This window comes from Mauremys reevesii, linkage group 5 (assembly GCF_016161935.1).
Source record: "Mauremys reevesii isolate NIE-2019 linkage group 5, ASM1616193v1, whole genome shotgun sequence".
In the NCBI taxonomy this organism is placed as follows: Eukaryota; Metazoa; Chordata; order Testudines; family Geoemydidae; genus Mauremys; species Mauremys reevesii.
Window position 1 is genome coordinate 62,380,711 of NC_052627.1, and position 21,666 is coordinate 62,402,376.

Below are 21,666 nucleotides of genomic sequence, written 5' to 3' on the forward strand. Positions count from 1 at the left end.
TGCATTTGCATTTCCACTCCCCACTGTTAAAAATGGGAAGTGGAAATCTCTAATGAGATCATCTCAGATAAGTGGTTCATAATGATGTGAAAGGCGAGGAAAAAGGGGGATTTATTGTATGTGCTCAAATGCTTCAGATATGAAACAGGGAAAATCATCTGGTCCAAGCACAGGGATTTGCTACTTTCACTCTTGGCCCAGTGATATCAGTCTGATATCTCACTAGGGCAGGAAATAAATGCATTACACCAATGGAAAGCTGGAATTTTGAGCTTTAGAATGATATAGGGATATTATCTCTTTCTAGACAGTATATTGAAAGATTTTGACTTTGAAATCATATCACTTTGATTATTATCATTCCCCCCATCCTTGTTTTAATGCCTCATACTAAATAAAATCTGGGATTCTAAGGTGATAGGAGACAAATTTCTAATTATAGCAGTTCTGAATATACTGGCCACTACAATCTCACCAAAATCTAAGCAAAATAAACAAGGGTGTGATAAAGTCTGATATGTTGTGCCCTGCTCAGTTTAAAATTTCGTTGATGGAGCAGTGCAAATATTATAAGGACCATTAAAATTTTCCAAACATAAGTGGATATGGATCAGAAAAAAAATCCCTGTATGAATTAATATTTTAGTGTGTATATTGGACAACATATGTCAGCAACTTAGATGATAGTATGGGCTGTCTTGATGCCTCTTCTTAAGGCCAGATTTTGCAGTTATTTACATCCATCCAACATCACTTACTTCATTGAGATTGCACAGGTGCAACTGAGGGAAGAATTTTACCAATAGAGATCCTAGCACCAAAAATGGCTGTTCTGACTTGGGGAAGAGGGTGTAAGTGTGCCTAATTTGACAACCATTTAGAAAGCCTTTTCAGCACATAACTGTGTATGACTGAACTGCTTCACTGAGGTGATCTCCACATTTGTCACTAGTGAGATGTATCCATGGGTGTTGCAGAGCTTAGAGAACCTTCTAGGAAAGTGGTGCTCATTGGGACCATACAAAGGCCCCCTCTGAGCACCAGTCATTTGAAGCTGAGATTATAAAACACCATGCAGTCCCTAGCCATTTTATTTCCTTCCTTTGTGCAGCTAATTGTGGACAGGTTTTCTTTTTGATTTTTACCCAGAAACCTAGTTTTAACTTGTACTTTAGACATGTTACAATGATAAAGACCATTTTAAGTATTTTCCATGCTGTCTAGATTCCTGGGACACCTCTGGCTTAATTCTGGGCCATCATGTTAGTGTTAGAGGATATGGAGGAAAAGACACGGGTTTAACAGTGTATTTCATTCCCTTCCATCTTCCAGAGTTAGATACACATACTCAAATGAGTGTGTGTGTGTGTGTGTGTGTGTGTGTAAAACCATAAGTAATTTAGCATCTCTATGTCTGTTTATCTATCTCTCAAGGCATTTGGGGTTTATTAATATTAATAAAATCCTGTCTAGATATAAATCCTGTCTAGATTATTAAGCCATTAATTAACTGAAGGCATGTGTATCATGTATATTCAGCAGATGGTCATTTCTTGCAAAGCATACCTGCTACATCATGAAGTTCCATTCACTCATAAGAAATGTCATCCATTAGAATCTAGCAGTATAGATGTTTCGGGAACTGGGAAGAGAGCTCCAGCAGGGAAGAGGCTAAGAAGACTGCACAGTTTTCATTACTTTAATATATTGCTTTACTGTTTCTAGGTATCTTCTCGGTGCTCAGCTTGGCATCTGAATGTATGACTCTTGCTGCTGAACTTCCCAAAGTGTCTTATGTGAAGGCCTTAGATGTCTGGCTGATTGTTTGTCTTCTTTTTGGGTTTGCTTCGCTGGTTGAGTATGCAGTGGTTCAGGTAATGCTGAACAATCCAAAGAGAATTGAAGCTGAAAAAGCAAAAATTGCCAAGGCAGATCAAGCAGAAGGGAAAGGTGGCAATGTAGCCAAAAAGAACACGGTAAATGGTACAGGGACCCCTGTGCACATCAGCACTTTACAGGTAAGAGCTATGATATGTGATTCTCAGTCATCGTTATTTAAGAAATATTTTTCATAGTTTAATAGTTTTAATCTTAAAAATGGGATTAGAAATAGCCAAAACACATTATTCTTTATGCACCATCATCATTAATGGGCAACATTCTGAACAGTCCACCACAAATGACTTGCGTTCAGATGTTCCCAGTGAAAAAAACGTGAAGCACATTTTTTTAACATCCTAATAAGATGCCTGCTGCTGTGCTTCAAGTAAATCAAGTGACAAGCAACTTTATGATAATCTTGCACTTCTAATAGCAGCTGTGAAATTATAACTGGGTTTAATTCAGTCCGGGCTTTCAGTAAGCATTTATTAAGAGCATACTCAAGTAACATCACTCTCACTGCTTTGCTTGAAATGGCCACAGCTGTACTGCATTATACGTAAAGAATTTCTAATCCTTGGGACCCAGAAGTCCTGGCATATATAAATAGGGGAGATCTCTCCCTGTTAAACTATCCCCCCTTTTCTTGTGCTGTTAGAGCTGATGGAGAAATCTGTTAGTTGTCATTATATGGTTATGCATACTGTCCCATGCCAAAGTTTTCTATATTGCTGCAGGCTTTACACGGCAGTAACACCATTCTTGTTTAGAGAGATGTGGACTCCACAGGCCAACCATCACCTGTCCTAGATGATATTTAACTTGATGCCTATTCTGCAGGAGGAAATATAGAGCTATACCAGGCACAAATTTGGCTTATGGTTTCCAATGACTCAGCAATTTTAAATGAACAAAAATACGGCTGGGGTCCTGCTAAGGACACTTTGAGTCCAACAAATTACCTTAAAAAGCTGTCCTAAGAAGGCATGGGAGGATTCACCCAGCATGGGGGGGATCCTTGGTTAGTGAAAAGCTGACATACACCAGTTCCTACTAGTCCACTAGCACCAGGAACATGCTGGGGTTGGACTATGGTATACTCCACCAATTCCCAGCTGACAGTAGAGTCCCTAGGAAATCATTCTGTCTGGCATAAGTTAAACCAACCCTGTGGCTGCTTTAGCTTGTGCAAGGAGCCACTCTGGACCCCCAGTCATCACTGGATTGTGGGGAGGGGTAAAGGTGGCATAGCAACACTGGTGCACTGAGCATGAACAGCTGGGAATTATGCCCATGCCCTTTGTGTTTAGACGGGTACCAATTTCAGTAATTCCTTACAACAGAATAGTGTAGATACAACATTCCAGCAGAGCAGCATGGAATCTATTGATTATTTTTGTCAAAATTGATTACTTTTGTGCAGCTTAATTAAGGTTAATATTTTAAAATGACTATGGTGTTGCTAGCTAAAACAGATCTATGTGATCCTCTGTCCAAATCATGTATTCCTCTGGTTGCATATCCCCTATCCACTGTGTGAGGTCCTTTTAATTGCTTTAACCACGCTGTGTAAGAACATTAGGTGTTTCTCTGTGATCATGTCTTTCATCTGTGCTATACGATAGTAGTGTTCTGCAAGCTTTCCTAAAAGATGGCATATCACTATAGATTTTAAGGGCCGGATGTAGGTAAGGGATTGTGCATAGACAATCAACAGAAATATTACACACATACACACACACACACACACACACAAAAAAAAAACGGAGGGGCAGAGTGGGATGAAGGCTTGTACTCAGTCCTGATTTCTCTCCCCAGAAACTGCAGGGGCCTACTCTGTGGGTCATTCATTACAGGAGCCTGGGTAGGGCACTCCAAGATGAAGACAGTTTGGCCTGCACAGTTTTGGGTGTTCCTCCAAGCTATCAGGGACCCTTATATGAGAACACCTTTTTCTCCTGGTGGGAATAGTGTTTGCTGGATAGGGAGAGTTGTGCTTATGGCTTCTGCTGGCCAGAATATAGGTACAAATGAAACACTGCTTTTTCTGAGAAATTTTGGAAGCATTTATGTAGTTGGACAGAATTTGTCTCTGTAATAGGGTTGTCTCCTTAAATGATAGTGGGGTTTGGGTCCAGCTGATTCTCTGTTCCAAGGTGCAGTCCCTTTAAGAACAGGTGTTCTGAGACTGGTAGTTCCTGGAGAGGGCCAAAGTGCTCCATATCCTCAACATTTCAGCTTTAATTCCTTTTTGAGCTTGACACACTATATTTTGCTTATTTCAGGGCCAAGGGAACGAAGTCAAAACGTTCAAAGTTGGGTGCCTAAAGTTAAGCACTTGAATCCATATTTAGGTATCTACATAAGTAGTCTGATTGGTAGAGGTGCTGAGCAGAGTTGCATGCTCAGCACTTCTGCAATAAGCCTACTTATTTAGGTGTCCAACAATGGGCTTAAGTGCCTAAATTTTGGCACTCAAGTTTGGAAATTAAAAGTATGCCTGACTGAAAACTCCATATCTGAACTGCCTGACATTTTGGAGAGCTCTGAAATCCAAATCCACATTTCAGAGCTGGTTCTTCATACTACGAAGGGCTGAAAAGGAGCTCAAAAGTAGATCCAGCTTGGGCCTATCTCTAGTACAGATTACAGAAACCAGGGTAAGGAGATACTTAATGGTGAACAGAATAAGGCATGAAGGCCAATGGCCAAAGGAGGAAAACATTAAGAAGCATACAGAAGGCAAGGGAGAAATGATGTTTTAAAAGAGATGGAGAATTTGAGACAAAAAAAAAAAATAGGAATGCTGTTTCAGGTAGCAGCATAGGTGCCGACTTCCCCTCTTTCCCGTGGGTGCTCGACCCCCCTCTACCCCCTGCCCCGCCCGCATTCCACCCCCTTCCCCAAAGTCCCTGCCCCAACTCCGCCCCCTCCCTGCCCCTATTCCAACTCCTTCCCCAAATCCAGGCCCCGCCTCTTCCCTGCCTCCTCCCCTGAGCGTGCCATGTTCCCGCTCCTCCTCCTCCCTCCCAGAGCATGCTAATGCTGCCAAACCACTGTTTGGTGGTGACTGGGCAGGAAACACTGGGAGGTAGGTGGAGGAGCGGGGACACAGTGCACTCAGGGGAGGAGGAGGTGGGAGAGGGGTGAGGGGAGCTTGGCTGCCAGTGGGTGCAGAGCACCCACTAATTTTTCCATGTGGGTGCTCCCCCACCCTCACTCACTTTCACCAGGCTTGGGAAGGGGTGCAGGAAGAGGTGCAGGATTTGGGCTTTGGGAGGGAGTTTGGGTACAGGAGGAGCTTTGGGAAGAAGCTCAGGGCTGGGATGCAGGAGGGGGTTTGGAGTGCTGGCTCTGGGAAGGGGCTCAGGGATGAGGGTTGGAGTGCGGCCTCCCACCAGGCAGCACTTACCTCTGGTAGCTCCTGGTCAGTGGTGGACGCAGTGAGGCTAAGGCAGGTTCCCTGCCTACCCCGGCCCAACCCCGCTCCCGGAAGGGGCCACTGTGCCCATGGAGGGAATGGGGGGCACATGGCTCTGCCTGCTTCCCCTCTCTGCAAGCACCGCCCCCGCAGCTCTCCCAGCCAGTGGGAGCGGTTGGGGGTAGTACTTGCAACCAGGAGCAGTACGCAGAGGGAGACCCCACCCCTGAGGCCGCGGGGCTGCGCTGGCTGCTTCTGGGAGCGGCGTGGGGCCGGGGTAGGGAGCCTGTCTTAGTGGCAGGCATGCTGCACCACCTGAGATCGCGATTGAGTGGGAGATCCTCTAGGATCGTCCAGCCAATCGCGATCCATCGGTTGGTGACCACTGCTTTACTAGAATCAGCCTGGCAACAAATTACCCTCTGACTCCCTCTAATGCTTCATTAGTGTCATCAGCAACTTTAATAAAGGTCTTGGGCCCCAATCATTATCTTGAATGCGAAAAAGCACATTAGTAGGAAAAATGTGCTGAAATTACACCCAAAAGTAAACATCCAGCGTGCACCCAAACCATTCTTCTTAGTAGGGCAGATATACTGCCTGCATGGGGCTTAGTGTGGCAACAGGTGTTATTTTTATTTATTTATTCATTCAATTTATAATCAATAAAACAGAATCTATCCTGGGCTCTGGGCACCCATAACATTATTAAAGGTACAGATAAAAACAGTAACTTCCCCTCCTCCCAAAATTAGAAAATAACCAACCAGAGATTTAAAATCAAACGCAAACAATACCCAGGCTCACCCAGAAATGCCAGCCCTTATCATGCCTCTCAGTCATAAGAACATAAGAATGGCCATACTGGGTCAGACCAAAGGTCCATCCAACCCAGTATCCTGTCTACTAACAGTGGCCAATGCCAGGTGCCCCAGAGGGAGTGAACCTAACAGGTAATGATCAAGTGATCTCTCTCCTGCCATTCATCTCCACCCTCCTACAAACAGAGGCTAAGGACACCATTCCTTACCCATCCTGGCTAATATCCATTAATGGGCTTAACTTCCATGAATTTATCTAGTTCTCTTTTAAACCCTGTTATAGTCCTAGCCGTCACAACCTCCTCAGGCAAGGAGTTCCACAGGTTGACCGTGTGCTGTGTGAAGAACAACTTCCTTTTATTTGTTTTAAACCTGCTGCCCATTAATTTCATTTGGTGGCCCCTAGTTCTTATATTATGGGAACAAGTAAATAACTTTTCCTTATTCACTTTCTCCACACCTCTCATGATTTTATATACCTCTATCATATCCCCCCTTAGTCTCCTCTTTTCCAAGCTGAAAAGTCCTAGCCTCTTTAATTTCTCCTCATATGGGACTTGTTCCAAACCCCTAATCATTTTAGTTGTACTTTTCTGAACTTTTTCTAATGCCGGTATATCTTTTTTGAGATGAGGAGACCACATCTGTACGCAGTATTCAAGATGTGGGCGTACCATGGATTTATATAAGGGCAATAAAATATTCTCCGTTTTATTCTCTATCCCTTTTTAAATGATTCCTAACATCCAGTTTGCTTTTTTGACTGCTGCTGCACACTGCATGGACGTCTTCAGAGAACTATCCATAATGACTCCAAGGTCTCTTTCCTGATCAGTTATAGCTAAATAAGCCTCCATCATATTGTATGTATAGTTGGGGTTATTTTTGCAATGTGCATTACTTTACATTTATCCACAGTAAATTTCATTTGCCATTTTGTTGCTCAATCACTTAGTTTTGTGAGATCTTTTTGAAGTTCTTCACAATCTGCTTTGGTCTTAACTATCTTGAGCAGTTTAGTATCATCTGCAAACTTTGCCACCTCACTGTTTACCCCTTTTTCCAGATCATTTATGAATAAGTTGAATAGGAATGGTCCTAAGACTGACCCTTGGGGAATACCACTAGTTATCCCTCTCCATTCTGAGAATTTACCATTTATTCCTACACTTTGTTCTCTGTCTTTTAACCAGTTCTCAATCCATGAAAGGATCTTCCCTCTTATCCCATGACAACTTAATTTACATGAGAGCCTTTGGGGAGGGACCTTGTCAAAGGCTTTCTGGAAACCTAAGTATACTATGACCACTGGATCCCCCTTGTCCACATGTTTGTTGACCCCTTCAAAGAACTCTAGTAGATTAGGAATGTTAAATGTTATTATATTATGGTCACTATTTCCAAGTGGTCCTGTTATAGTTACCTCTTCAACCAGATTTTGCTCTCCACTCAGGACTAAATCGAGAATTGCCTCTCCTCTTGTGGGTTCCTGTACCAGCTGCTCTAAGAAGCAGTATTTTAAAGTATCGAGAAATTTTGTCTCTGCATTTCGTCCTGAGGTGACATGTACCCACTCAGTATGGGGATAATTGAAATCCCCCACTATTATTGAGTTCTTTATTTTGATAGCCTCTCTAATCTCCCTTAGCATTTCATCGTCACTATCACTGTCCTGGTCAGGTGGTCGATAATAGATCCCTACTGTTATATTCTTATTAGAGCATGGAATTACTATCCATAGCGATTCTATGGAATATGTGGATTCATTTTAGATTTTTACTTCAGTTGATTCTACAATTTCTTTCACATATAGTGTCCCTCCCCATCTCCCCCTCCTCCCCCCCACGCATGACTTGTTCTGTCCTTCCGATATATTTTGTACCCCCAAATGATTGTATCCCATTGATTGTCCCCACTCCACCAGGTTTCTATGATGCCTATTATATCAATATCCTCCTTTAACACAAGACACTCTAGTTCACCCATCTTATTATTTAGACTCCTAGCATTTGTGTACAAGCACTTTAAAAACTTGTCACTGTTTAATTGTCTGCCCTTTTCTGATGTGTCAGATTCTTTTTATGTGAATGTTTCTCGTCTGATCTGGCCCATACTTTATCCTCTTCCATCCTCTCCTCCTGACTAGAACCTAGAGAATCTCTATCAATAGACTCTCCTCTAAGAGAAGTCTCTGTGCGATCCACGTGCTCTGCTGCAGCAGTCGGCTTTCCCCCATCTCTTAGTTTAAAAACTGCTGGGCAACCTTTTTAATGTTAAGTGCCAGCAGTCTGGATCCACTTTGGTTTAGGTGGAGACCATCCTTCCTGTATAGGCTCCCCCTAACCGAAAAGTTTCCCCAGTTCCTAATAACTCTAAACCCCTAAATTTCATCCACGCATTGAGACTCTGAAGCTCTGTCTGCCTACCTGGCCCTGCACGTGGAACTGGAAGCATTTCTGAGAATGCTACCACAGAGGTCCTGGATTTCAGTCTCTTTCCTAGCAGCCTAAATTTGGCCTCAAGGATGTCTCTCCAACCCTTCCCTATGTCACTGGCACCTACATGTACCACGACCACCTACTCCACCCCAGCACTACACATAAGTCTATTGAGATGCCTTGAGATATCCGCAACCTTCGCACCAGGCAGGCAAGTCACCATACAGTTCTCCCGGTCATCACAAACCCAGTTATCTATGTTTCTAATGATTGAATCTCCCATTACTAACACCTGCCTTTTCCTAATGACTGGAGTTCCCTCCCCTGGAGAGGTAACCTCAGTGCAAGAGGATACCCCAACATAATCTGGAAGAAGGGTCCCAACTATGGGAAGATTTCCCTCTGCTCCCATTGACTGCTCTCCTTCCCTGGGCCTTTCATCCTACTTAACAGCACAGGGGTGTCTGATTGGAGGTGGGACAAATCTACAGTGTCCCAGAAAGCCTCATCAACATACCGCCCTGCCTCCCTTAGCTCCTCCAGTTCCCAATCTGTGTAAAATGGTGGCCTTTGCAGCATGTTCTAAAGGTTAAGATTGATGCTATTTAGAACTGAGAGTGGGGAATAAAAGTAAATTCCAAAGTCAAGAAAGCTCCTCCCTGGTAGAAACTCCCTCTTTTAAACCAGTGGGAGCCTAGCTTGAGTTTTTCTGTTGAGTGCAGCTGTGACAGTATGACAAAGGGATCATATATGGCAGGTCACAAGAAATTGTCCCAATTTCTGAGCCAGAGAAAGATGGAGAAATGCCTTTCTCTTCAATTCTGCACTCAGAACAACAGAGGTTTCAACAACAGCCTGAGATTGTGAACTCTAGAAACAAAAAGTGGGCACACACCCATGGCTGAGAGGACAGATAAAATTATCGCCGCATTTCCAGATGTTCCTATCAGCATCATCTTCCCCAACCTACACTTCAGATAGCTAAACTTCCTTTCTACCCAAACCCTGGATGAGGTGTTCAGCAGTACTGGCTGAGTTGGATGAGAAAGAGAAATAGAGCTGGGTGTCATCAGTCTATTGCAATCCTCACAGCCTCTTCAGTAACCCTCTCAACTGTCGTAGGCCTGGTCTACACTAGGACTTTAATTCGAATTTAGCAGCGTTAATTCGAATTAACCGCGCACCCGTCCACCCCAGGAAGCCATTTAATTCAACCTAGAGGGCTCTTTAGTTCGAATTCGGTACTCCACCCCGACGAGAGGAGTAGTGCTAAATTCGACATGGCTATGTTGAATTAGGCTAGGTGTGGATGCAAATCAAACTTAGTAGCTCCGGGAGCTATCCCACACTGCACCACTCTGTTGATGCTCTGGACAGCAGTCCGAGCTTGGATGCTCTGACCAGCCACACAGGAAAAGTCCCGGGAAAATTTGAATTCCTTTTCCTGTCTGGACAGTTTAAATCTCATTTCGTGGTTGGACATCGGGGCGAGCTCAGCAGCACCGGCAGCAATGCAGAGCTCTCCAGCAGAGGAGTTCATGTAATCTCTGAATAGAAAGAGGGACCCAACATAGACTGACCGGGAACTCTTGGATCTGATCGGTGTGTGGGGCAAGGAGTCTGTGCTTTCGGAGCTGCGCTCCAAAAAACGGAATGCAAAGACCTACGAGAAGGTCTCCAAAGCCATGAGAGACAGAGGATGCAGCCGGGCTGCAACGCAGCGCCGCGTGAAAATCAAGGACCCTAGACAAGGCTACCAAAAAATCAAAGTGGCAAACGGACGCTACGGAGCCTGCCACCACTGCCCCACCAGTGACCATGGACTCTGACGATGGGACAGTGTCGACGGCCAGTTCCTCGGCGATGTTCGCGGACGGGGAAGATGAGGAAGGGTTTGTGGAGGACGAGGCAGGCGACAGCGCTTACAACACTGGTTTCCCCGACAGCCAGGATCTCTTCATCACCGTCATGGAGATCCCCTACCAACCCTCCCCGGCCATTAACCCGGACCCTGAATCAGGGGAAGAATCACTCGGTAAGTGCTTTAACCATGTAAACTTGTATTCTTAATATAACAGGAATCTGAAGTATGTGAAAAGGAGGTCTCTCTATATATGGGGATAGAACAGAAATCCTCCTGGGAGATCTCCACGAAGCTCTCCTGGAGGTAATCGAAAAGCCTCCGCAGGAGGTTCCTGGGGAGAGCTGCCTTATTGGGTGCTCCGTGGCAGCACACTTTTCCGCGCGAGGCTTTCATGAGGTACTCAGGGAGCATTGCCTCCCCGAGCACGGCTGCATAGGGCCCTGGTTTGTGCTGGCTTTCACGCAGCATGCGCTCTCTATCTCCTTCAGTGACCGTCCTCAGGGTGATCTCGCTCGGAGACTCCTGCATCTAATTAGGGGAATTACTGTAATGTTACGCCTGGTCCAAAGTATTTTAAAAAAATCTCAGGACAGACGGCATAGCAGAGACTCAGCACGCTGCTGCATGACGAGCGTAACAGAAAGCCAAAGAATCAAATGGACACTCATGGAGGGAGGGGGGACTGAGGATGCAAGGTATCCCACAGTTCCTGCTGTCTCTGAAAATCATTTGCATTCTTGGCTGAGCTCCAAATGCTTCTAGGGTCAAACACAGTGTCCGTGGTGGGTCAGGGCATAGCTCGGCAATTTACGCACACCCCCCACCCCCAGAAGTGAAAGGGAAAACAATCCTCTGTTGACTCTTTTACATGTCACCGTATCTTTACTGAATGCTGCAGATAGATGCGATGCTGCAGCACTCAACACCGACATCCTCACTCCCCCCCCGCCATGGGTGGCTGACGGTACAATATGACTGATATCCATCGTCATCATCAGCCTATTGGCACATGGGGCAGTGCAAAAGGACTGGTAACCATGCGTACTAGCATCTGTCAGGTCCCCCAGTGTCAAGTGAACCTAATTTTTCCTGGTAGATGGTGCAGTATGGCTGGTAACCGTCTTCATCATAGCAACAGGGGGCTGAGCTTCATCAGCCCCCACCCTTCATGTGTAAAGAAAAGATTCAATTGCCCCTGGACTAGCAGCAGGATGCTGGGCTCCTCTCCTCCACACTCCTTAATGTCCTATCTGGACTATCATAGCAACTGGAGGCTGCCTTCCACTCATTTCTCACTAACAAGTCAGTGTGTCTTATTCCTGCATTCTTTATTACTTCATCACACAAGTGGGGGGACAATGCTATGGTAGCCCAGGAAGGCTGGGGGAAGAATGGAATGAACAGGTGGGGTTGTTGCAGGAGCACCCCCTGTGAATAGCATACAGCTCATAATCTATGCAGGATCTGACACAGAGCAGCTGTGCTCTCTGGTTCTCTGATACAGTGGTTCTCTAGTACACTTGCCCATATTCTAGGCAGGACTGATTCTATTTTTAGATACCAAAAAGGAGGGATTGACTCAGGGAGTCATTCCCAATTTTGGCTTTTGCGCCCCTGGCTAAGAGCAGCCAGGGCACTTATGACAGCAGCAAATGGTGCAGTGCAAAAGGACTGGTAACCATGCCCATCTTATTACCAATTTATGGTATGGTAGATGGTACAGTATGGCTGGTAACCATCTCTGCTGTCATGCAAAAGCAAAAGCATGCTGCTGTGTAGCGCTGCTGGACTGCCTCTGTCAGCGGCATCTAGTACACATAAGGTGACAGGCACAAAAGGCAAAACAGGCTCCATGGTTTCCACACTGTGGCGTCTGCCAGGGCAATCCAGGGAAAACGGGCTTGAAATGATTGTCTGCTGTAGCTTTCCCGGAGGAAGGGATGACTGACGACATTTACCCAGAACCACCCGCGAAAATGGTTTTTGCCCCATCAGGCACTGGGATCTCAACCCAGAATTCACAGAGACAGACTAGACTGTGTTCATTGTTCGCAAAAATGTATCTTTGCAAGGAATTCACTCCCTTTTTCCCATCACACAGCTTCGACTGTCTCCAGACCTGCCACAGCATCCCCCTCACAGAGGCTGGCAAAAATTAGGCGGCGAAAGAAAAAGACACGGAACGAGATGTTCGCTGAACTTATGGGGTGCTCCCGAGACGAGGCGGACCAGCAGAGCCAGTGGAGGGAGACCCTCTCTCTGTACCAGCGCTCACACAGCGAACGGGAGGAGAGGTGGCGTGAGGAAGACAAGCAGGCGACTCAAACGCTGCTTGGACTAATGAGGGAGCAAACGGACATGCTCCGGCGCCTTGTGCATGTTCTGCAGGACCGCAGGCAGGAGGACAGAGCCCCCCTGCAGTGTATCTGCAACCGCCCTCCCCCGCCACAAAGTCCCATACCCCCCTCACCCAAAATAACCAGAAGGAGGGGCGCCAGAGGCCGTGAAAACTGTCACTGCACCCCAGCAGAGTTCTCAAGTACCCAAAAGCTCTCATACCCTAAATTTTGAGAAGTCCTTTCCTTCCCGCCTCACCCAAGCCCCCATCCCAGTTTCATCCCCTAACTGTGTAGTTGATAATAAAAAATACTTTTCTGTTAATTACTGTTTCTGTCATGTTCTTTTAGAGGAGACTGTGTTTGAAGGGGGGGAAGGGGGTTGGTAATTGGACAGGACAATCACCTTTACCAGGGTACAGACATGGGGGCAGGATCAGCAGCAGGTCACACACACACTGCAGTCAGTACGCACCCTGGTCGGTATGGGAGGTGGTTTGCAGGTTCTGTGTGGGTGGGGGGGTACATGACTTTGTAGCGGGGGAGGGGGGTTACAGATCTCGTGCAACGGTCCCTGTCCTGGACCACAGAGCCACGCAGCAGAGGAATCTGTATCCGTCCTCCCCCGCCAAAAGGCCACATAGCCCCCGCACACAGAGTCCCAAAAAGGAGGGATGGCAGGCTCCGTTGAAACATCCAGTCCGGCACTGCAGACCGCTCTGGGAGCAGGAGCCTGTCATTCCTCGAGTTTACAGGCGGTCTTTACATCACTGCACACCCTACCCAGCATGGTCCGTGTCCCAGTTTCAACCCTGTAACGCAAAGTCATCAATAAAGAAACCTTTGTAAAGTTACAGTGGAACATGTATTTTATTTTTAAACGTGTGTTGGAAGTTGGGGAAGCGGGGTGGGCGGGGTATGTAACTGCAGATGCTAGTCAATAGTAACTTGGTAAAGAAACAGGGGCAGGTTCAGCTTCTCTGTAAAGAAACTGAACAGTCACAGGTCACGCTGCTCACTGCTCGCTGGTACTTGAAGAGTTCCTTGTCGCTGTGCAAGGCGCCTGCACAGAGATTCACGAGCCAGGGCATTAGCGGGTAGGCTGGGTCCCCGACGATCACTATAGGCATCTGCACATCCCCAAGACTTATTTTGTGGTCCAGGAAGAAACTACCTTCCTGCAGGCGTCTAAACAGACCAGAGTTCCTGAAAACACGCACGTCATGAACTTTGCCTGGCCACCCGACGTTGATGTTGGTAAAACGTCCCCCATGGTCCACCAGTGCTCGCAGCACCATTGAAAAGTTGCCCTATTTCTCAGCAGCTGACTGTGGAAGAGGTGGACGATAAGGTGCGAGGAGTTGACAACGGCCATAACTGCAGCGGGATCCATGCTCAAAGTGCTGTGGCGCCCGCGCTGTCACTGAGCAGAAAAGTGCACGAACAGATTGCCCGCAGGCGCTTTCAGGGAGGGAGGGAGTGAGGGAGGGCGTGATTGACGGTTCAATGATGACAGTTACCCAAAACCACCCTCGACACATTTTTCCCCCCAGCATGCATTGGGGGGAAATCCCAGAATTCCAATGGGCAGCGGGGAGTGCGGGAACTGTGGGATAGCTTCCCACAGTGCACCGCTTCCAAAGTCGACACTGGCCCCGTTACTGTGGACTCACACAGTCAAACTAGTGTATTTAGTGTGGATACACAACTTCGACTTCATAAGGTCGATTCCACAAATTCGAATTAAGTTGATTCGAAATAGTCTTGTAGTGTAGACATACCCATAGAGTCATAGAGTTTAAGGCCAGAAAGGCCCATTAGATCATCTCATCTGATTTCCTATATATCATCCATATACATACTGAATGAAAGGAGACAAGACAGAACCCTGCAGAATTACACATGACAGAGTCCTTAGTAAAGAAAACCAATTGCCCCAAATTACCTTCTAGAATCTGTGAGAGATAAGACTGACCCGTATAAAGGGAAGTGCTAGGGTTTACAGGTATGTTAATAGGGCTTCATGATCACTGCTATCAAAAGGCATCTGGTAGATCTAACAAAATCACATGGACACCTACGTGTGAGAAAACAAAAGAAGATTCAGTTGCTCTTGTAGCTTTTGCTAGTGCAGAAAGCTCTAATGCGTATCAATCTACACATCAGGAGCCACCTTTACCACAGTTTCCATAGATATCATTGGTTCTAAGCATGGAGAAAATTTTGATAATCTCTGATGCTGTGGTAACTTTTTTTTTTTTATAGCAAATTCTGACTTTTTAATGGGAACCACTGTGGGAGTTTGATTTTTTTTTCCACTGCAGAGTAACATCATATAGTGAGAAAAACAGGGAAAAGGAGAACTGTTTGAAAGATGAGTCATTTTTTCTTTGCTGCCACTCGTGGTGTGATTGCAGAGAGAGATTACATTGTTAACTCTGGCAAACCCTCCTGGATTTGAAAAGTCACATTTTCATCATGCCCATTTATAGAAGCCATCCCACACATGTGCGCTGATGACTGAACTGAACATTTGCTAAAAGAATAATGATTTTGGCAGATGATGAATGGCTCCCTGAAGGTGGTGATAACATCCCCAATTCAGTCAGTCTTAAGGAGAAATAGGCATATTTCTTGCTAATCTTCTCAGAGCATTGCTAACATATTTCTAGGCTTTGGCATCTGATGCATATTATGTTCATCTATGCTGATATATAACATATATGACCATTCCTTTGATCTTACTATAGTGCTTTTTCCTTCACCTGTGTGCTTTAACCTCAGAGATTTTTCTTGGAGATTCATTACGTGAACAGTTTTGACTTTGACAGCTAAACCACTGTGTATGTATGTGAAGGCAATATTAAATACCTTTTACCTATTGCTGACTTCAAGACAAGCAGACCATGGGCACCTTGGGTTTTGTTGGTTTGTGTCTTTTGTAGCTAAGCATTACTTTTGATGCTATTGCTCTGCCATAAAGATGGTTTAGGGACAAGTGTTGAGAATTTACAGAAAAGATGGTACTTTAGTATCATACCAACTTCCTTGATAAAACACAAGAAACTTAGTCAAACTGCCCTAAAAACATATAGGTAGAATACATTCTAGGTAATGATCATAGGAACTCATCACATTGTGTATTAGCATCAGGTTTGCCTGCTAAGGGCAAGACTCAGTAGATCATTTTTCTAAGGGTAGGTCTACACTTACCTGCAGGGTCGACGGGTGGCGTTCGACTTCTCAGAGTTCGAACTATCGCGTCTAATCTAGACGCGATAGTTTGAACTCCGGAAGCGCTCCCGTCGACTCCGGAACTCCACCGGAGCGAGTGGCGGTGGCGGAGTCGATGGGGGAGCTGCGGACTTCGTTCCTGCGGCGTCTGGACGGGTGAGTAGCCTGAACTAAGGTACTTCGACTTCAGCGCGTACCTTAGTTCGACCCCCCCCCTTAGTGTAGACCAGACCTAAGAGATAAAGCACAAGATGGAGTACTAGCTGGTCTGTTATGGACTATCAAATCACACTAGAGAACAGGATGACTGGCTCCTTAAGCACCTAGCTATAGTGTGTAGAGAGAAAACTGTTATCAGGAGGAACTTCAATCTAAGAACATATGCTGGAAGTCTCATGTTGCCAGTACTAAAACATCCTTGGAATTTCTAGAAATTATGGATGACAACTTTACTAACTCAGAAATTGTTGGAACCATTATGTGGGAGATTCTATTACCACACCTCATACTGACAAATAAAAAGGAATTCATCACAGAATTAAAAGTTAATGGTTGCTTAGGTAAAAGTGATCATGACTTGATTACATGTGTTTTGTGCAAACAGAATAAATTTATTGTTATTTAATGTGTATTTTACCATAGCACGTAGGAGCCCTGACATTGGACCAAGACTCCATTGTGCTAGGCCTCCCACCGGGCAGTACTTACTTCTGGTAGCTCCCAGTCAGTGGCGGATGCATCCATGGAGGGGGTGGGGGGTACATGGCTCTGCGTGCTTCCCCTTTCTGCAAGCACCGCCCCCACAGCTCTCCCAGCCAATGGGAGCTGTGGGGGTGGTACTTGCAACCAGGAGCAGTACGCAGAGGGAGACCCCCGGCCGCGGGGCTGCGCTGGATGCTTCTGGGAGCGGCGTGGGGCCGGGGTAGGGAGCCTGTCTTAGTGTCAGGCACGCTGCACCGCCTGAGATCACGATTGAGTGGGAGATCCTCTAGGATCGACCAGTCAATCGCAATCCGCCGGTTGGTGACCACTGCTTTACTAGAATCAGTCTGGCAACAAATTACCCTCTGACTCCCTCTAATGCTTCATTAGTGTCATCAGCAACTTTAATAAAGGTCTTGGGCCCCAATCATTATCTTGAATGCGAAAAAGCACATTAGTAGGAAAAATGTGCTGAAATTACACCCAAAAGTAAACATCCAGAGTGCACCCAAACCCTCTGTAAAACCACTGTCGGTAGATAGGCTACTGGGCTGGATGGACCTTTGGTCTGACCCAGTATGGCCATTCTTATGTTCTTATGAGTCTATGGTATATCCATTCATCAAACCTGATTGGTTTTAATCATGACAAAATGAGTCAGATACCCTAAAATACATACAGATTAATAACAAGTGAAGAAAAAGAAATCAATGACTCTTGATCTAAAACATTTAAATTAAAAACTGACTTGGGCCCCAATCCTTCAAGTTCTCCTTTCTTGCTGCTCAGGCAAATGCAGTTGCAGTATCCAAACATGTTTTGTTTTTGTTTATTTTTTGTCTTACCTCTGAAGTAAAATGTATCATTTAAAAAAAACCTGATTTTTGTTGGGTAATTAGCATAGCAACATTAGTGCATTCTGTTTGCAAATCCTCCATTTTTGTCTACAAAATTGAGTTTGGCAAATGTGGCACCATATGATGAACCCCATTGCCAAAATGGAACACTTGCTGATTACCTCCACCAAAACCATTGTGATCCGCTAAGAAAAATAAATAAATGAGCAGTGATAGTATGATGTACCTATCCTGATGCTAGGATTTATTTTTATGTAGTGTACCTTGGCAGTTTTCAAAGAGGGGTAAAATATAAACTCCAAAATATTTTTTCAGTTGATCCAAAAGTCCTGATGTGCTTTCCAACCCTGAAATTACCTGTTAAACCAGTATACTTACATTTTTATTTTTTGACTGCTTCTCTGAATATTCTAAAATGAAAGGAGTCTCTGGGAGAGGTTTTCAAATGCACAGAAGACAGTTAGATATCCACCTCCCATTGATGCTTAGCAGTGGTCTCCAAATCTCTGCAGGCTGACTGGATTGTGTGATGGTTTAATCTTTTTCTGGTGTTTGTAACAGCTGAAATATAAACTCTCTGCAGATCAGGTATCGGGACCCAGGTAACTGTTTTTCAAAACCTTAGTCCTTGAATTACATCAAATATCAATTTATTTTTAAAATTTCCTTTCTATGTACCAGCAAAGAGGGCGAGTCTGGGATAGAGACAGACTCAGCTGAGTTTAAATTCCCTTCCCCATGACCTGTTCCCCTTTGCCCCCGGAGTGTTGGGGGAACAGACAGCCAGGAGAAAGGTTGCCCTTCAGTCTCTCAGAGGAGTTTTCCATTCATGAGATCCTCTAGCAATGTGTGGCTCTGGGAAAGTGCTGTATTACCTTTGTTGAAGTCATTATAGAGGGACAAGGACTATTGATACAAGGAGGGTGCTCTCTCTCCTTTAGAGGAGGGCCCTCTCTGACAGGGTTTAGGCATATTAGCTATCTGGTATGGGGAACCTTTCTGTGTTCAAGCTTGGTGGATAAAGTACTGCAATTTCCAGATTCCAATCCTAATTGCAGCTTCTGAGCCCCAGTGTAACGTAAGTATTAAATGATATCAATCTAACAACTTTCTTGAGCTCTGAATCCACTTAGAAAAAATATTCTCTCTCTCTCTCTGTAGCCTTAAAATATAATCTAGCAATATAGCGTAGTTAGTCCCACAGCATGAGGCACCTTGTATATGCAAAATTATATAATTATGAATGTTTAGATTAGTTTATATGATAGACTGATCATCCTTAAGTACTCTATATTACAACCATTCTTGCAAATTAAGCTAATGTTGTGAATCCCCATCAACAAGTAATTTCATATATATTTGTTTGCTGCATTCTCTCACAGGTGCATTATGTTTATGAATAAAATATTTGTGAGTAGATCATGATTTCCCAAACTCTTTATTTCATAGGTTGGCGAGACCAGATGCAAAAAAGTTTGCACCTCGAAATCTGATCTGAGATCCAATGATTTCAGCATCGTTGGAAGCTTGCCAAGAGATTTTGAATTATCAAACTATGACTGTTACGGAAAGCCCATTGAAGTCAACAGTGGGCTCGGGAAATCTCAAGCAAAGAACAACAAGAAGCCACCTCCTCCCAAGCCTGTCATTCCATCAGCAGCAAAGCGAATTGATCTTTATGCAAGAGCATTGTTTCCTTTCTGCTTCTTGTTCTTCAATGTCATATACTGGTCCATATATTTATGATAAATCTTTTATTTTTTCATTTGTGTAAAATATATCTCATTTCATTATTCCCTTCCCCAATCATGAAGGCCAGTTTGTGAAATTATTTTGCATTTGCAAAGCAATATATTGCATTTGAGATGCCATGCGATTGTAATGAAAATATGGCATCTTAATTTTGAATGAAAGCATGACACTGCAATGTCTGTGCTGAAACCAACTGTTGTATATAAATGTACAACATACATCCTGCTTTAGGAATATATGAAGGATGATGCATACCACATTATTAAAGCAAAATAATTCTCTTCAGTTATTAACATACAGATTTAAAGTGTTTCTGATAATGAAACTGATGTGCATGTTGAGTATTAAGATCAATATTCTAGTACATGTAGTATTTAACAACTCTTCTTATGACTTTCAGATAAAAAAAATCTGTTCTTGTATAATTTTAAATGGCACTGTTAAAGAAAAAGCGAAGTTGTAATTAATATTCTTTAGACTTTGTAAGTAAGTGGAGAAAGTATTGACTAAGCTGATCTTGTCTATGTGAAAAAATAAAGATCAGAGAATAACTAATTTTGTAAAATTAGCTCATTTAGAAATATTACTTTGCATCCTTCAAGCAAACCCACTGCAAAAGTGAGTGAAAATGTGTTGGCAATAAATATTGGACCAAATTTTTGGTTGCCATCTCCACAAGGCACACGTTAGAAAACCTGCAGGCAGAGGAGAAATTGGGGCTAGAGGCTGTATTTGCTATTTCTAGAACATGCCCCCCCAAAATCTATCAACAGGCTGCTCTTCAGGCTTCCAAGCAACAGGAATTGTGGAGCAGCATCACAAGGTAGGGTCTAAAATCTGTACCTGACTTATGTGTGGCAAACCCTTCCAAGCTTGCAGTGTAGGAGTCATAGTCTGGTCTGGTTTGCATGGGTTTGCAGTTTCTGAAGTTCAAAAGGCTTAAATATAAGTGAACCCATTCTTCCCATGGTCAAATTTCATCATGACCCATATTCAAGGTTTGCATTTTCACAAGTTAGAACAGATCACCAAAAGTGAGGCCTAGCAACTATAATGAAAGGGACAGGTTTCTGATTCTGAACAACTCAGAGGCTGAGGCCCATACAAAAAGTCATCTTGTGCAGAGGCCAGAGAGCAGGGGTTCAGTGTCTGTCCATCCAACCCATTTATACTGCTGCTGCTTGTTGAAAATGAAATCCTAAATGTAATAAGGGTGTGACACAGGAGTCCTGATGAGAAGCTGCTCTTTTATTTTGTAGACCACATTTTCCTAATAGTTTAGTCCCATGAGGGCTGTAATATCATGGTTTAATTTTAGTTGCTGGGTTTAGTGTTCAGGTGATGGCCTGTGAGATACAGAAGTTTGGACTAGATGATTTGGTGATTCCTGCTGGCCTTAAACGCTTTATGACTCTATGACCCAGTAACATGACATGAGTTAGGATTACAAAAGTACATTAGCTTAGTGTATGTAGTACTGCAGTCAGATTTCACAGACTCCAGTGGTTACTATTACATTGTCCTTTGTGAAACTAAGATATAAAGTGAGACTAACAATAAAATGACATTTTCTGCTATCTGAAGGAATCAAAGAAGGTACGAGCAACGTAGCCCTCCTCCAGTACACAGTGAGAATTTGCTTCAGCCCTAATGCAGCAGCAGAACTGTGACCTCGGAATACATTTCCTTTTGGAAAACTGAGTTATAGTTGTTAGTCAAAATATTAAAATATGACATTTCCTACTAACTGGGGGATTTACCAAAGTTAATATATACTAGTCCCCCCTAAAAGATAGAAATGGGCCAGGAGAAAAGTCTGATTTTTCCAGGTGAATCAGCGAGTTCAACTGAAATGCAGTCTTTAAGGAGAAGCAGGTAATAAAGCTTCTGTTGAGCTGACCCTCTTGTTCACAGGGGCAGATTCAACCGGGATGGGCAACAGAAAAAGCATCACATGGCTTCCATGTTGTAATTTGTCTGTGAATAAAGGTGGAGTACTTTTCTGAAGTACAAGGTCTATGCCCCACTTAAGCACAGAGGTGAATTTCAATATTTGGGTATTCTTTGATTTTCAGCAAAACATTGTGGACAGCTCTTACATTGAAAATTCCAATGCATGTAGATAGTTTCTGATTCTAGCAGTAATAATCTATGTATGGTTCAGAGATGTGCTGCTGTTCAGGATATTGGGTGCTCAACAATCCTGCATCTCCAATGTATAGGTATGCAGCCTTCAGGGGCTATTTACATAGGCAGCCTGAATATAGCCCATAGATTGGTTTCTGACTGCAAAAGATAGAAGTAACCCAAATGTTACTGGACACTGTTGAACTGAAAAACAAGTTGAGGGGTGAGACGGA

The 21,666-nt window shown here is 44.2% G+C and overlaps 1 protein-coding gene across 10 annotated transcripts in view; it reads left to right on the forward strand.

Annotated features, from left to right (window-relative positions):
• Positions 1-20,564, forward strand: part of GLRB (glycine receptor beta) — a 115,510-nt gene extending 94,946 nt beyond the window's left edge. For all 10 annotated transcript variants that reach the window (XM_039542376.1, XM_039542384.1, XM_039542378.1 and 7 more), the window contains 2 exons: positions 1,726-2,018; positions 19,004-20,564. In XM_039542376.1, the coding sequence (XP_039398310.1) occupies positions 1,726-2,018; positions 19,004-19,300 (590 nt within the window). In that variant the 3' untranslated portion in view covers positions 19,301-20,564. The remainder of the gene's footprint in view (positions 1-1,725; positions 2,019-19,003) is intronic.
• The last annotated feature ends 1,102 nt before the right edge of the window (positions 20,565-21,666 follow it).